Source organism: Rhinopithecus roxellana, chromosome 11 (genome assembly GCF_007565055.1).
Source record: "Rhinopithecus roxellana isolate Shanxi Qingling chromosome 11, ASM756505v1, whole genome shotgun sequence".
In the NCBI taxonomy this organism is placed as follows: Eukaryota; Metazoa; Chordata; class Mammalia; order Primates; family Cercopithecidae; genus Rhinopithecus; species Rhinopithecus roxellana.
Window position 1 is genome coordinate 76,766,150 of NC_044559.1, and position 15,463 is coordinate 76,781,612.

General features: G+C 44.8%; 1 protein-coding gene across 6 annotated transcripts in view; it reads left to right on the forward strand.

Annotated features, from left to right (window-relative positions):
• PIK3AP1 (phosphoinositide-3-kinase adaptor protein 1) overlaps positions 1-15,463 on the forward strand; it is a 131,368-nt gene that overhangs the window by 55,915 nt on the left and 59,990 nt on the right. For 4 of the 6 annotated variants that reach the window (XM_030940094.1, XM_030940095.1, XM_030940098.1 and 1 more), the window contains 4 exons: positions 9,761-9,897; positions 13,827-13,971; positions 14,973-15,178; positions 15,303-15,435. In XM_030940094.1, the coding sequence (XP_030795954.1) occupies positions 9,761-9,897; positions 13,827-13,971; positions 14,973-15,178; positions 15,303-15,435 (621 nt within the window). The remainder of the gene's footprint in view (positions 1-9,760; positions 9,898-13,826; positions 13,972-14,972; positions 15,179-15,302; positions 15,436-15,463) is intronic. The other 2 variants (XM_010389580.2, XM_030940099.1) reach the window with 1 other exon arrangement.

Below are 15,463 nucleotides of genomic sequence, written 5' to 3' on the forward strand. Positions count from 1 at the left end.
ATTCTGCCCCCTTCTTTCCTCAGTAACCTCTGACATTTAGCATAGCATGACCTACCTGCAAAGCGATTGCAGACACAAACACAGGCTCAGAATCCTGTGGCAGGACCCCCTTATAACGTGATCATTCAGATAATCTGAAAAGTTCTTGCATCCCATTTAAAAGGCATTATCATCTAAATGAAGAGCCCAGATACTGATTCTCATAAAGAACATATCTAAGGACTTTTTGCAGACCAGACACTGGTTTGAGAGACAGTGACTCATGTACTGACTGGATCTCCAAAGTATTTGAAGCAGTCTTCAAAATTAAACACAATATAAAAAAGAGAAATAGGCAAGACCAAGGACCTGGACAGGAGTGTGAAAGAGGCTAAGAACCAAATTTGTCACCAAGCTACCTGGCAGCAAGGGCCAAAGGTGAAATATACCAATGTTCACTCATTCGTTTTGTCAAATAAGAGAAAGCACTCAAGTTCTCTGAAGAGATAGACTTTTCCTGCCATAGAATTCAAGGAGTATTTATTACATGAATCCTTTATAGATGACACTTTGAAGAACCAGATACACACAGAATGTCTTTTTCAATCACTTCTCCAGAGTTTCTCTAGACTTCGTAAAAGCTGAGAGGATATTATGAAATTTTAAAGCAGTGAGGATGCTATTGGCATCTTAATAATACTTTACACTGGGAGGATGCTTGGGGTTTTCTGAGTACCTTCACTCAAGCATTATTATTTGAGTCTCAGGACAGCAAAGGTGGCATTATCTTCAAAGGGGGAAGTGGTCCAAGAGGGATCTACATGTTCAAGTGGGAAGGTCTGAGACCACCCCACTCTGACAGGTGGGTAAGAGCGATACTTATGTCTGAGTGGCCATTTCCTTTGAAGGAAACTTTTAATCTGCTGAAGTGCTTGGACCCTGGCCCTTTTGGGACTCTGCCTTCTCCATAGTGCATTGTGGAAGAGGCCACTGTGGCTTGTCAATCAGCGCCACCAGAATAACCCTGCAGAATGAATGACATCCTGCTCGACTTCCTGAAATGAGTGAGCTGCTGGTGGCTATCCAAGGTGACTAAATGAATAGACCTACTGGAAGGAATTGTTTATTTTGTATGGCCTGTCTGAATGCTGGGAAATATCTGCCAAGTGCTGCACTATTAGCATCAATCTCATTTGTGTCAAGCTGGGCTCTTGGGCAACATTATTAGCTAATAGATTGCAGTGGTTTTGTGCCTATTTAAAAAAAATGATTAGCTAATAGATTCAGTTGCTACTTTTTCTGTTACCCTACCCCCATTATGAAAGAAATGCTTTCTCACTATGGAAAATACTAACATACATAAAATGGTAGAAGGAAGGAGGGAGGGAGAGAGGAAAGAAGCATGCAGAATCCAGCCGCACATTTTCTTCTGACCTTTTAAAATGCATTTCTTATGTAATTGAAATCATGCAGCATCTGAGATATGATTTTATATCCTGCTTTTCTGCTTAGCATGCCGTAAGCTTTTACCCACGTCACTTAGAACTCTTTGAAAATAATGTTTTTAATAGTCCTTTTTTTTTTTTGAAACGGAGTCTCACTCTGTTGCCCATGCTGGAATTCAGTGGCGCGATCTCGGCTCACTGCAAGCTCCGCCTCCCGGGTCCATACCATTCTTCTGCCTCAGCCTCCCGAGTAGCTGGGACTACAGACGCCCGCCACCATGCCTGGCTACTTTTTGTATTTTTAGTAGAGACGGGGTTTCACCGTGTTAGCCAGGATGGTCTCGATCTCCTGACCTCGTCATCCGCCCGCCTTGGCCTCCCAAAGTGCTGGGATTACAGGTGTGAGCTGCTGCGCCCGGCCTTAATAGTCTTTTAGGTTGTTTTCAGTTTTTTCACTGATGCAAAACCTCTTGGTTCAGAATCTTTATTTTGGACTTTTATTTTCCTCCTTAAGAGAGACTTCTGGAAATAGAATTATGTGGCAAAAACTGTGAACATTTTAAAGGCCTTCTCTTTCTCTGGATGTGAACACGTGGCTTTCCAGAAAGATCGCAGTTTGTACTTCCCTCAGCAGCTAGGGAGTATCTGTCCTCCAGTCACCTTTACACAGCGCACTGTTTAAAGTTTAAAGTCTATTGAGTGTGCTTCACAGCATTTTCTAATTTGAGAAGGTAAAATAGCAAGACAGCATTGTATTTTCATTTGCGTTCTCATGATGACTAGTGAGAATGAGTGATATTTGTTTGAATAGGGAGGTAATTTGTATTCCTTCTTTTATGAATTGTCTTCTTATTGGTCTTGGGGTATTTTTAAAGAGATTTCGTGACATCTTCATGTATTAAGAAGATCAACCCCTTGTCATTTTTACTTCAAATTTTTAAACTGTTGTGATTTGCCATTTTTTTTTTTTTTTTTTTTTTTTTTTTGTGATGGAATCTTGCTCTGTTGCTCAGGCTGGAGTGCGGTAGTGTGATCTGGGCTCACTGCAACCTCTGCCTCCTGGGTTCAAGTGATTCTGCTGCCTCAGCCTCCTGAGAAGCTGGGATTACGGGCACATGCCACCATGCCCATCTAATTTTTGTATTTTTAGTAGAGATGGGGTTTCACCATGTTGGCCAGGCTGGTCTTGAACTCCTGACCTCAGGTGATCCATCTGCCTCAGCCTCCCAAAGTGTTGGGATTACAGGTGTGAGCCACTGCACTCAGTCTGCCATTGGGTTCTTTGTTGAGGTATAATTCACATACCATCAGTTGATCTGTTTAAAGTGTACAATTCAATGTTTTTTCTTATATTCACATATTTGTGCAAAATTCACCATAATCAATTTTAGAATATTTTCAGTCAATTTTAGAATATTTTCATCACCTCAGAAAGAGATTTCATACCTCTTAGCTATTGTCCCACAATCCTGCCACTCTCCCCAGCCCAAAGCAACCACTAATCTACTTTCCATCTCTATAGATTTGCCTGTCCCAGACATATCATATACTTGAAATCATATAATCTGTGGTCTTTTATGACTATCTTCTTTCACTTAGCATATTGTTTTCAAGATTCATCCATGCTGTAGCATGTATCAGTGCATCATTCATCTTTATTTATTTATCTACTTAATTTATTTATTTATTGAGACAGCGTTTCCCTCTTGTTACCCAGGCTGGAGTGCAGTGGTGCCATCTTGGCTCACTGCAACCTCTGCCTCCTGGGTTCAAGTGATTCTCCTGCCTCAGCCTCTTGAGTAGCTGAGATTACAGGCGCCCACCACCATGCCCAGCTAATTTTTTGCATTTTTAGTAGAGACGGGGTTTCACCATGTTGACCAGGCTGGTCTCGAACTCCTGATGTCAGGTGATCCACCCGCCTCGGCCTCCCAAAGTGCAGGGATTACAGGTGTGAGCCTCTGCCCTGGCCTTATTTATCTATTATAATAAGAAAGTGTGCCTCTATTTATATAAAACGACATGTTGTTTTGAAATTTATTTCTCTTTATTGCTGAGTAGTGTTCCATTATATGGACGTACCTCATTTTGTTTATCTATTCATCAGCTGATAGACATTTGGGTTGTTTCCACCTTTTGGCTATTAGGAATGATGCTGCTGCAGCATTTTGATTTTAGTTTTTTGTTTGTTTACTAAAATTTTAAATTCATGTTATCAAGTCTTGCTTATTTAGATTGTGATTTTTTTATTTGTTTGATTAACAAATCTTTTCCCAAATCACTAGTAATATGTTCACACGTATTTTCTTTTTAATTTTTAAAATTTGTTTATTTTTATTTTGCATTTTAACTTCTAATCCATCTAAGTTTCATTTTGGAGTTATAAGAATTAGGAAGAATTGGGCTGGGCGTGGTGGCTCAAGCTTGTAATCCCAGCACTTTGGGAGGCCGAGGCGGGCGGATCACGAGGTCAGGAGATCGAGACCATCCTGGCTAACACGGTGAAATCCCGTCTCTACTAAAAATACAAAAAAAAAAAAAAAAAAAAAAGTTAGCCAGGCGTGGTGCGTGGTGGCAGGCACCTGTAGTCCCAGCTACTCCAGAGGCTGAAGCAGGAGAATGGCGTGAACCCGGGAGGTGAAGCTTGAAGTGAGCTGAGATTGTGCCACTGCACTCCAGCCTGGGCGACAGAGTAAGACTCTGTCTCAAGAAAAAAAAAAAAAAAAAAAAGAATTAGGAAGAATCTAAATAATACCCCTCACTTACCCCTCTCCGTCATAGATAATATTTTCCGGCACCATCTGCTGAATCATCTGTCTCATTAGCCATTTCATTTGGTCTGTACTGATTCCTTCCTTCCTTCCTTCCTTCCTTCCTTCCTTCCTTCCTTCCTTCCTTCCTTCCTTCATTTCTTTCTCTCTCTCTCTCTTCCTCCCTCCCTCCCTCCCTCCGTCCCTCCCTCCCTCCCTCCCTCCCTCCTTCCTTCCCTCCTTCCTTTCTTTCTCTCTCTCTCTTCCTCCCTCCCTCCCTCCCTCCCTCCCTCCTCTTCCTTCCTTCCTTCCTTCCTTCCTCTTCCTCCTTCCTTCCTCTCTCTCCCTCCCTCCCTCCCTCCCTCCCTCCCCTCCCTCCCTCCTCCTCCCTCCTTCCTCCTCCTCCTTCCTCCTCTCTTCCTTCCTTCCTCTTCTTTCTTTCTCTCTCTCTTTCTCCTCCCTCCCTCCCTCCCTCCTCCCTCCCTCCCTCCCTCCTCCTTCCTTCCTTCCTTCCTTCCTTCCTTCCTTCCTTCCTTCCTTCCTTCCTTTCCTTCCTTCCTTTCCCTTCCTTCCCTTCCCTTTCTTCCCTTTCTTTTCTTTCTTTTCTTTCTTTCTCTCTTTCTCCTTTCTTTCTTGACAGTGTCTCGCTCTGTCACTCAGCCTGGAGTGCAGTGGCACGATCTGCAACCTCCACCTCCTGGTCTCAAGCAATCATCCCACCTCAGCCTCCCGAGTAGCTGGGACTGCAGGCACATGCCACCATGACTGGCTAATATTTTTGAATAGACTTTATATTTTAGAGCAGTTTTAAGTTCATCGCAAAATTAAGTGGAAAGCATGCAAAGTTCCATGTCCGCTCTGCTGCCCCTACGTACACACAGCCTCCTCCCACCCCCATTAACATCCAGCACCAGAGTGGCACATTTGTTACCACTGATGAATCTACATTGATGCATCATTATCTCTCACCCAAAGGCCGTAGCTTATATTAGGATTCACCTAGCGTTGTATATTTTATTGGTTTGGACAAACGTCTAATAACGTGCACCCACCAATATAGTATCATACAGAGTAGTTTCACTGCCCTAGAAAGCCTCTGTGCTCTGCCTATTCATTGTTTCTTTCCTCCTAACCACTGGCAACCACCGATCCATAGTTTTGTCTTTTCCAAAATGTCATATAGTTGGAATCATACAGTGTGTTTTCAGATTGACCTTCTTCTTCTTTTTTTTTTTTTAAAGATGGAATTTTGCTCTTGTTTCCCAGGCTGAAGTACAGTGGTGCAATTTGGCTCACTGCAGTCTTCACCTCTCAGGTTCAAGTGTTTCTCCTGCCTCAGCCTCCTGAGAGGCTAATTTTTGTATTAGCTTCACGGCCAGCTAATTTCTGTATTTTCAGTAGAAACAAGGTTTTGCCACGTTGGCCAGGCTGGTCTCGAACTCCTGACCTCAGGTGATCCGCCTACCTTGGCCTCCCAAAGTGCTTGGATTTACAGGGATGAGCCACTGTGCCTGGCTCAGATTGACTTCTTTCACTTAGTAATATGCATTCAGGTTTTCTCCATGGCATTTCGGGGCTTACCAGCTCATTTCTTTTTGGTGCTGAATAGTATTATATTGTCTGGGTGTACCACACTTTGTTCATTCACCTGCTGAAGGACATCTTGGTCACTTCCAAGTTTTGTCTGTTATGAACAAAGCTGCTGTAAACATTTGTGTGCAGATTTTTGTGTGACTGTAAGTTTTCAGTTCTCCTTGGTAAATACTGAGGAGCACGACTGCTGGATTGTTTAGTAAGCTTGGGTTTAGTTTTGTAAGTCTGTCTTCCAAAGTGACCGTACTATTTTGCATTCCTACCAGCAAAGGAGAAGAACCTCAGCAAAGGATGCAAGTTCTTGTTGCTCCACTTCCTTCCCAGCATTTGGTGATGTCAGTGTTCTCGATTCTGGCCATTCTCATAGATGTGTAGCGCTATTTCATTGCTGTTTCAATTTGCATTTCCCTGATGACATATGATGTGGACCATCTTTTCAAGATATACAGATGGCTTCTTTGCCATCCATGTGTCTTATTTGGTGAAGTGTCTGTTCAGGTCTTTTGCCCTTTTTTAAAATCAGGCTTTTTGTTTTCTGCTTGTTGAGTTTTAAGAGTTCTTTGTATATTTTGGGTACAAGTCATTTATTAGATAGGTCTTTTGCAAATATTTTCTCCCAGATGACGGCTTATCTCTGCATTCTCTTGACAATGTCTTTCGCAGAACAGATCTATACTGGTTTTTAATGCTTTTTTAAATCCCATATTAAGTGTTTATGGGAATGAAGCCTTAATTCTGGACTATCTCTTGTATTTAATTGCTCTGTCCATTCTGTTTTTTGATAGCTTTAATATAAAATAGGACAATCCTTTATTATGTTTTAAAACTTTACTAGAAGACATAATACCTATATAAATGGAGTTTTCCAGGGTAGGAAAAAATTAGTATTATAAAGAAAAACATTGTCCCAAATAAGATTTTAAATTCAATTGAAAGAAAGTTGTGTGGCTTTTACTCTAAATATTATTTTAAAACTGAGGAGAGTTTTTTCATGGTTATTACTTTTTTTCATGGTTGTTGATTTAGTCAGGTTTTTTACTTCTTTAAAGACAATTTTGATACTTTATATTTTTCTATTAAAATTGCATTAGGCTTTTCTTTTCTTTCTTTCTTTCTTTTTTTTTTTTTTTTGTATAGACAGGGTTTTACTAGGTTGCCCAGGCTGGTCTCACACTCCTGGTCTTAAGTGATCCTCCCACCTCAGCCTCCCAAAGTGCTGGGATTACAGGCATGAGCTACCACACCTGGCTGCATTGAGATTTTCTTAGCACAGAGTTCTCACTTTAATATGAATTCTTACCATAGACTTTTCACTTCAATGTGTTTCTTAAAATTTCTTAAAATATGTGTAGTTACCATTCCTTTCTCATTTGACTAATTTATATTTTCTCCATTTTTTCTAAGTTATATTTACTAGAGCTTTGACTCTTTGGCCAGAAGACTAGTGGGCCAGTAATTTGGGAGAAATAAAGGATTTTTCTTCGTTGAAACAATGGTAGACTGCACTGTGGGTCCATCCCAAAGAGGTTATACCTGTGTGATATATTAGAATAGGTAATTGGAAAGAGGTTGAGCCATTCCAGCCACTGTGGCCACTCAGGATAGTATCTAAACAATTCTAGAGCGAGAAATAGTTCCAAGGAGCTTCATTCTGTTTTAAGTCACCGACTGAATGTTTCAAGTCCTTAGGATTATTTTCTCATCCCAGAAGAACCTCAGAAATATTTTTTTAAATGGCATGTCCAAGAATCTAATAATAATTAACTGACACTTCATAAAATCCTTAAGAAGACGACTATGAATTGTCCCTGATCTTTTTGGCTTTTTCCATTACAAGCTCCTGTGCTGGGTGAGGGTTCCTTGGGTGGCACGTATAGCTCTGTCCAGGGTGATGGGCCCTGGCTGTTTTAGAATTGATCAGTCAAGGAGAGAAGGGTGTGAGGAAGGGCATATCCAGCAGAGAAAATGGCAACCTACTGTGTTAGCTTTTGCAGGGAGTGAGGGGAGAACCAGGAGGATTAGAAAGGAGAGTTGGAGGAGACTAATGGTTCTGATGCCCAGCTAAAAACCATATCGCCTTGCTTAGAACACTCTGGGTCCTTTGCTCTACGTCTTAACACTCGATTCTGCCTGACGGACAGACAAAGACAAAGACCTGGCGGCATTCAAACAGGCCTTCTGGAGTAGCATGTCTTGGGAAAAATCACGGAGCAGGAATAGTGGCCAGAGTACACGCCTCATTGCCCGTTGTTCTCTAGGGCAGCCCACAGACATTCAGCACTCAGACGCCAGGCTCTGGGACGGGACCTCCACTCTAGGATACTGAGATTTTAAGCTGCATGGCTAGGGAAGAAGTCCCGGCCCCTCCACTGGCCTGAGCAGGCCAGGTGTCAGTGCCTTATAGTTACAGCAATAGGATACAGTGATACTGTGGCCCTGTAGCCCTGCCCTGACCTTGGCCTTATGGTTGTGGAAGCACAGCCTCTTCCTAGCATGACCTGGGGTCTAGGGTGAAAGCCTGTGGTTACAGCTTTCTAGGGTGCCTATCAGCAGCTGATTTGTAACCCTAGCATTCTACCAGGACAGTTGCCAAAAACTCTGCAGAGGCCAATTTTCTTCCAGGAAACTAGGCTGCAGGAATCAGCCAAAGTAACCCTTGCTTCTCACCCCCTCTGTCCTTTTAGATGATGGACTCTCTGAAGGCAGGGTTAGAGTATGATTTATCCTCAGGTTCCCTCAAGTACCTAACACATTTGGTTGGTTGTATCAGTGGTTAAGGAATGAATAAGAGCAAGCCCAAAAAATAGACTGATGAAACTTTTCTCAACCATTCTTTTTTTTTTTTTTTTTTTTTTTTTTGAGACGGAGTTTCGCTCTTGTTACCTAGGCTGGAGTGCACTGGTGCAATCTTGGCTCACTGCACCCTTCACCTCCCAGGTTCAAGTGATTCTCCTGCCTCAGCCTCCCAAGTAGCTGGGATTACAGGCATGTGCCACCACACCTGGCTAATTTTGTATTTTTAGTAGAGACGGGGTTTCACCATGTTGGCCGGGCTGGTCTCAAACTCCTGACCTCAGGTGATCCGCCTACCTTGACCTCCCAAAGTGCTGGGATTACAGGCATGAGCTACTGCGCCCAGCCCTCTCAACCTTTCTTAACCATTTTGGGATTCTGTCCCTCTTTGGGGATCTGATGAGTGCTTTGATCTATCTCCAGAAAAGTGCAGGCAAATACATACACATGTGCATGCATGTGCACACACACACACAGTCTTGCACACAGCCTCAGAGGTAGGTCTATCAATGAACAGATTCTGGTTAAGAGCCCCTACCTTAGAGCTCTGGTAGGTTCTCAGCAGCATCTCATTCTGTGCCAACACCCCACACATTTTCTCACCCCTGCTCACCAGCCCTGACTCTGTGCATGCTCTAATCTTTACATAGTACAGGTGTTGCCTGTGGAGCCTGGTTAGATTTGTCTAAAGTTTGTTGAAAATGATTGCTTTTCACTTTTGCTTCCAGAGGGGATACATTGGCTAGCCATAACCGGGAGACCTAGTGACTTTCTGGACAGTGCAGGTTTTACTTGATGTTCCAAGAATGACCTTTAAGTGGGCAGTCTGTACTTGAACCCACCTAAGGGGAAACGGCCTTCTTCCTTTCCTCACTCCTCTTCATCCCTGCAGGAAGTCTGCAGGTAAAGCTACCGGAAATCCATTGGTTAAGACTAAACCTGCAGCATCAGACTTTCTGGCTTTCCCCTCCACCATTGTCATCCTTCTTACTGTCATCCTGCCCTGTGGCCTGCATGCTGGTTGGCTTTTCTTCATTAGGTCCCCTTTCATGATTTCCTGAGTCAGTCCCTTCTGCTTGTATTGGTTTGACATTCAGAGCCGTTTCCTATTTTGCAATATTTGGGGCTCTCATGGGGTGGAACATGTCCACCAGTTCTCCTTCCTGCCGTTCCCATTCAGCGGTGTCCTCTATTCCGTAGATTCTGGCTGTGACTCAGTCACTGACACTGAGCCTGAGGACGAGAAGGTTGTTTCCTACTCGAAGCAGCAGAGCCTGCCGACGGTGACTTCGCCTGGGAACCTGATGGTGGTGCAGCCGGACCGCATTCGCTGTGGGGTAGGCACTGCTGGGGGCCTGGTAGCTGGATGTCAACACTTGGGCTTTTCAAATGCATGCATTTACTGCAGTAAAGAGAGTGGGCTCTCCTGTTGCAGCTCAGTATAATCGCAACCTTCCTTTGGGATTTCTTTTGGGTACCCTGTTACCTGGGCCCTGGAGACACCCAGTTCCCCTGAGTAAGAGAGAGACTAGACAAGGGAGATGTGTGTCATCAGTCTAAGACTTCTGTTCTATGAATCAGTAACAACATAGAGCACCTGGGAGACCACCTGACAGGAGCATTCCAGACACTAATGCTAACCCTAGTGGTAGAGGCCTGTGTCTGTTCCTGGTAGCCTGGTGCTGGGAGGAAGGAAATGCTTATTGAGCATCTGACAGCTTGCTTCTCCAATGCTGGCCACTGCCACGGCCCAAGGAAGTGCCCTGAAGCTTGATGGCTAAAACCCATTGGCCAATATTGCTTTTTAAAAGGATCAGATCAATGCCATACATCATATGACTAGCATTTTCAGGGGTGGGGCATACATTACAGATGACTTGAGTATGAGGGTTCAACTGATGAGCCACTGCCATTTGAATCCTACCCTAGTACTGATGGTTTTGCATTATTTATCCTTTCCTAATTAAAAACGTATGGCATTTATGATAGTTCAGAGCAGCAGAATGCTTTCTTTATGGATACAAGCTCTTTGCTAAGCTGGCTTTGTGGGCTCCTTGAGGCGAGAGGGCGTGGGAGCCTTGGCAGTGGGCAGCACTGGCTTCCTCACCCTTGTGGGTGGTTTTGTGCAGGCTGAGGCCATGAGGCATTGGGCAAGCACTTCCTACATGGGGTTGCCAACTGTTTCTTTGGGCCAGATTTAACTGATAGACATTGTATTCATCTGTTTTCATGCTGCTGATAAAGACATACCTGAGACTGGGCAATTTACAAAAGAAAGAGGTTTAACTGGACTTGCTGTTCCTCATGGCTGGGGAGGCCTCACAATCATAGCAGAAGGCCAGGAGGACCAAAAGCATGTCTTACATGGATGGCAACAGGCAAAAAGAGAGATGACTTGTGCAGGGGAACACCTCTTTATAAAACCATCGGAGCTCGTGAATATCATTCACTATCATGAGAACAGTGCAGGAAAGACCCACCCCCATAATTCAATCACCTCCCACCAGGTTCCTCTCACGTGGGAACTGTGGGAGTTACAATTCAAGATGAGATTTGGGTAGGGACACAGCCAAACCATATCAGACATGTTTGGTTTGGACTGCACAGTGTTTATTTATTTAGTTTTTGAGACAGAGTCTCTCTCTGTCATCCAGGCTGGAGTGCAGTGGTGAGATCTCAGCTCACTGCAACCTCTGCTTCCCAGATTCAAGCAATTCTTGTGCCTCAGCCTCCCAAGTAGCTGGAATTACAGGCACACACCACCATGCCCAGCTAATTTTTTTTTTTTTGTATTTTTAGTAGAGAGAGGTTTCACCATGTTGGCCTGGTTGGCCTCAAACTCCTGCCCTCAAGTGATCCATTCACCTCAGCCCCGCAAAATGCAGGGATTACAGACATGTGTCACCATGCCTGGCCTAGATTGCATAGTATTTTAAAAGTTAGGCATTGGCTGGGTGCAATGGCTCACACCTGTAATCCCAAGACTTTGGGAGGCTGAAGCGGGTGGATCCTTTGAGCTCAGGAGTTTGAGACCAACCTGGGCAACATGGTGAGACTCCCATCTTTATTTTTGTATTTTATTTTTAAAAATTATTTTTAAAAGTTAGGCATAAAACTCTGTGTTTCCAGCTTCCTTTGAATCAGAACCTGGTCATATTAGGCCTGAGACGACTGGCAGGGGCTGAGCAACTCTGTACATGGGCCATGCATCCCCCAGTTGGCAGATCCCCACAGTCCCTGTTCTTTATACTCAGCCTGTCTCACTCCTTACCTTACTGGCCATGCCTTTGTGGACATTTCCATTTGAAATCTTCCCATGCCACTTCCTGCCTTCCCCATGCCTCTCTGGTCAGGCTGTTGGGTGCCCATGGGTAAAGGGGGGTTGGAACCAAAGCATTATCTCCTTCACTCTCCTCCATGATTTTTCCAGGCTCTCATTCCTTCTCCTGTCTTGACTGCCTGCTATCCCAGGATTCTTGTTGCTGATTTCAGGCTTCTGGATCCTGGGGAGAAGGGAAGGGGCAGGCCGGGGTTGGGTCCTGACTGTCAGTAGGAGAGACACACATTCTCATTGGCTCCTCATGCTCCCTGGCAGAAGGTGTAGGTGGGACAAGGCTGGGCCTGCTGCAGGAGGGATGACCACCACAGCACATGTGTGTGCAGCCTCAGCAGCCCCGGGAGCCAGGATCACCCCCACATCACCTGTCATAGTCCAAGCTTGCCACACCCTCTCATGATCCTTGTCATGAAGGGCTAATCTGAGGACTTTATAGCATAGTCTTAGGAGGAACACTTGGAGATTTGCTATGGCCAGGAATCTCTCCTTTCCCCGTGTTTTTTTGGAGAGTCTGCCCTCACCAGTTCAGACTGAGAGGCTCATTCCCCCACGTAACCAGCACAGCAGAGTCATTCCACTTGGCAGGCTTGGTATGAGATCTTAAAGCAAGCTAAAAGAGCAATTCGAGGTGCTCGATGGTTTGGGAAAATTAATCCCCTGAGAAGTTCTTTTTGCCCAATGGTAAAATCCAAGACTGCATGAAGAACAGAACCCAGGGGGGCTTCTCTCAGGCTGCAAGGTGCACGGCATCTTGTTGTGATGCAGACTCTGCCTCAGTGGGGCCAGGAGGGACCTGAGATTCTGCATTTCTAACAAGCCTCCAAGGGATGCCAACACTGCTGCTCCCTTGGCTCCACCTTGAGTAGCAAGACTGGTCTAGAGCAGGGCTTCTCAAGCTATCTGTGGCAAAGGACTTCTAAAAAGATGTCCAATTCTGAAATGCACCAATGATTTCATTAAAAACAATGCAACAGAAATGCTATCCAAAATGAAATAAAAAGACATATAAATGGCCAGGCACGGTGGCTCACACCTGTAATCCCAGCACTTTGGGAGGCCAAGGCAGACAGATCACCTGAGGTCAGGAGTTCGAGACCAGCCTGGCCAACATGGCGAAACCCTGTCTCTACTAAACATACAAAAAGTAGCTGGGCGTAGTGGCAGGTGCTTGTAGTCTCAGCTACTAGGGAGGCTGAGGCATGAGAATCGCTTGAACCTGGGAAGGTGGAGGTTGCAGTGAGCCGAGGTCGCACCACTGCACTGCAGCCTGGGTGACAGAGTGAAGCTCTGTCTCAAAAAAAAAAAGCCTATGAAGTGTCAGCCTTAAGTTTTTTGTTTTGTTTTGTTTTGTTTTTTGTGTCTTTTTTTGAGACAGAGCCTTGCTCTGTTGCCCAAGCTGGAGTGCAGTGGCACGATCTTGACTCACTGCAACCTCTGTCTCCCGGTTCAAGTGATTCTCCTGCCTGAGCCTCCCGAGTAGCTGGGACTACAGGCACCCACCAGAACTCCTGGCTAATTTTTGTATTTTTAGTAGAGGCGGGGTTTCACCATGTTAGCCAGGCTGATCTCAAACTCCTTACCTCGTGATCCGCCCCTCTCGGCCTCCTAAAGCGTTGAGATTACAGGTGTGAGCCACCGTGCCTGGCCAAGTTTTACTATTATTATTATTGTTATTGTTATTATCAGCTTCAACAGACATAAAATGACTCCATCCAATTGCTATAAATATTTACTCTTGGTTTTTGTGACTTGTCTCGTTAGGACTGGTAGCAAACAGTTCACTGCCCAGCACTGGACCACTGAGTCCACCCTGTCCCCGAGGACCCTCACTAGGTAGAGCTGGGGCAAGAGAGCTGGGGAGACCCTCGGGCCTTACACCCTACGGGGATCTGAGAGGGAGAGGGGACAATGACCGGCCTCCCGTTTCAGGCAGAAACTACTGTCTACGTTATTGTGAGATGTAAGTTGGATGACAGGGTGGCGACGGAAGCAGAGTTTTCTCCTGAGGATTCTCCCTCTCTAAGGATGGAAGCCAAGCTGGAGAATGAGTACACCGTTTCCGTGAAAGCTCCCAGTGAGTAGTCCCCTGTGAATGTGATGCCACAGGGCTTCATGGCTTATTTGCTATGCTGTCACCAATGCCAGGTATTATCATTTTAAATATGTTTGCTACTTTGATATTTTGTTTTTTGTTGTTTGTGTTTTGTTTTTTGTTTTTTTTTTTTGAGATGGAGTCTCGCTCTGTCACCCAGGCTGGAGTGCAGTGGTGCCATCTCGGCTCACTGCAAGCTCCGCCTCCCAGGTTCACGCCATTCTCCTGCCTCAGCCTCCTGGGACCACAGGCACCCACCACCATACTCGGCTAATTTTTTGTATTTTTAATAGAGACAGAGTTTCCCTGTGTTAGCCAGGATGGTCTCAATCTCCTGTCCTAGTGATCTGCCTGCCTCAGCCTCCCAAAGTGCTGGATTAGAGGCGTGAGCCACTACGCCCGGCTACTTTGATATTTGTTAAAGAGTGGTCCATTGTTTTCCTATGCATTTCTTTGATTACTAGTGTGGGTGAATATTTTTCCATGGTCTCTATTGTCGCATTTCCTCTTTTGTAAATCTCTGTGGTTGGTGTATTTTTAATTTTCTCTTTCCCCCTCAAAACCCCTTCCTGTGGTATAGCATCCCGCCTGAGGGAGAGCACGTAGTCATGACAGCAGCTCATGACTTGCAGTGAGCTAATTCAGCGGCCCCAATGTGGCAGAAACACAGTTTCACCTCCCATGATTTTTTCCCTCCTTCTGTGACCACTGGCCTTTGTGTAAAGTGCCTTAAACCCGAATTTTCTTCCTGTGCATTGAGGCACTGGGCCTACAGTAGTGAGTAAAAAGATGAAAATTTTTGAAAGTTAAGTTGCAAACCCAATGAGGATAAATTGCTGTGGCCCAGAGCCCTGCCATGTGCTGGTTTACTCACCTGCTACCTCCACCCTTTCCCTCACTCCCGCCCCAGCTCACCTCCAAGATCTTTCTTCCAGCCCCCAATCAGTGTCCTCTCTGCTTAGATGGAGTTTGTATATCCACAGCCACTTTTCCCTGGATGCTTGTTTTTCCTGGGAATTTTGATAGCGTCATCTTCTTCTGTTCAGACCTTTCATCTGGGAACGTTTCTCTGAAGATATATTCTGGGGACTTAGTGGTGTGTGAAACCGTTATCAGCTATTATACTGACATGGAAGAAATTGGGAATTTATTGTCCAATGCTGCGAATCCTGTAGAATTCATGTGTCAGGTAAGGATATTGCAAGCCTGAGCTTTCTGGGCATGTAATTTCTGCTCATGGCTTATCAGTCTTGAATCTGCGGGATGGAAGAGAGCTGGATTTCAGATCTGACCATCTTCACTTTTGTATTCAGGCCTTTAAAATTGTGCCCTACAACACAGAGACCCTTGATAAACTGCTAACCGAATCCCTGAAGAACAATATCCCTGCAAGCGGACTGCACCTCTTTGGAATCAACCAGCTGGAAGAAGAAGATATGATGACAAGTAAGTCGACAGTCAAACCTCAGGAAAC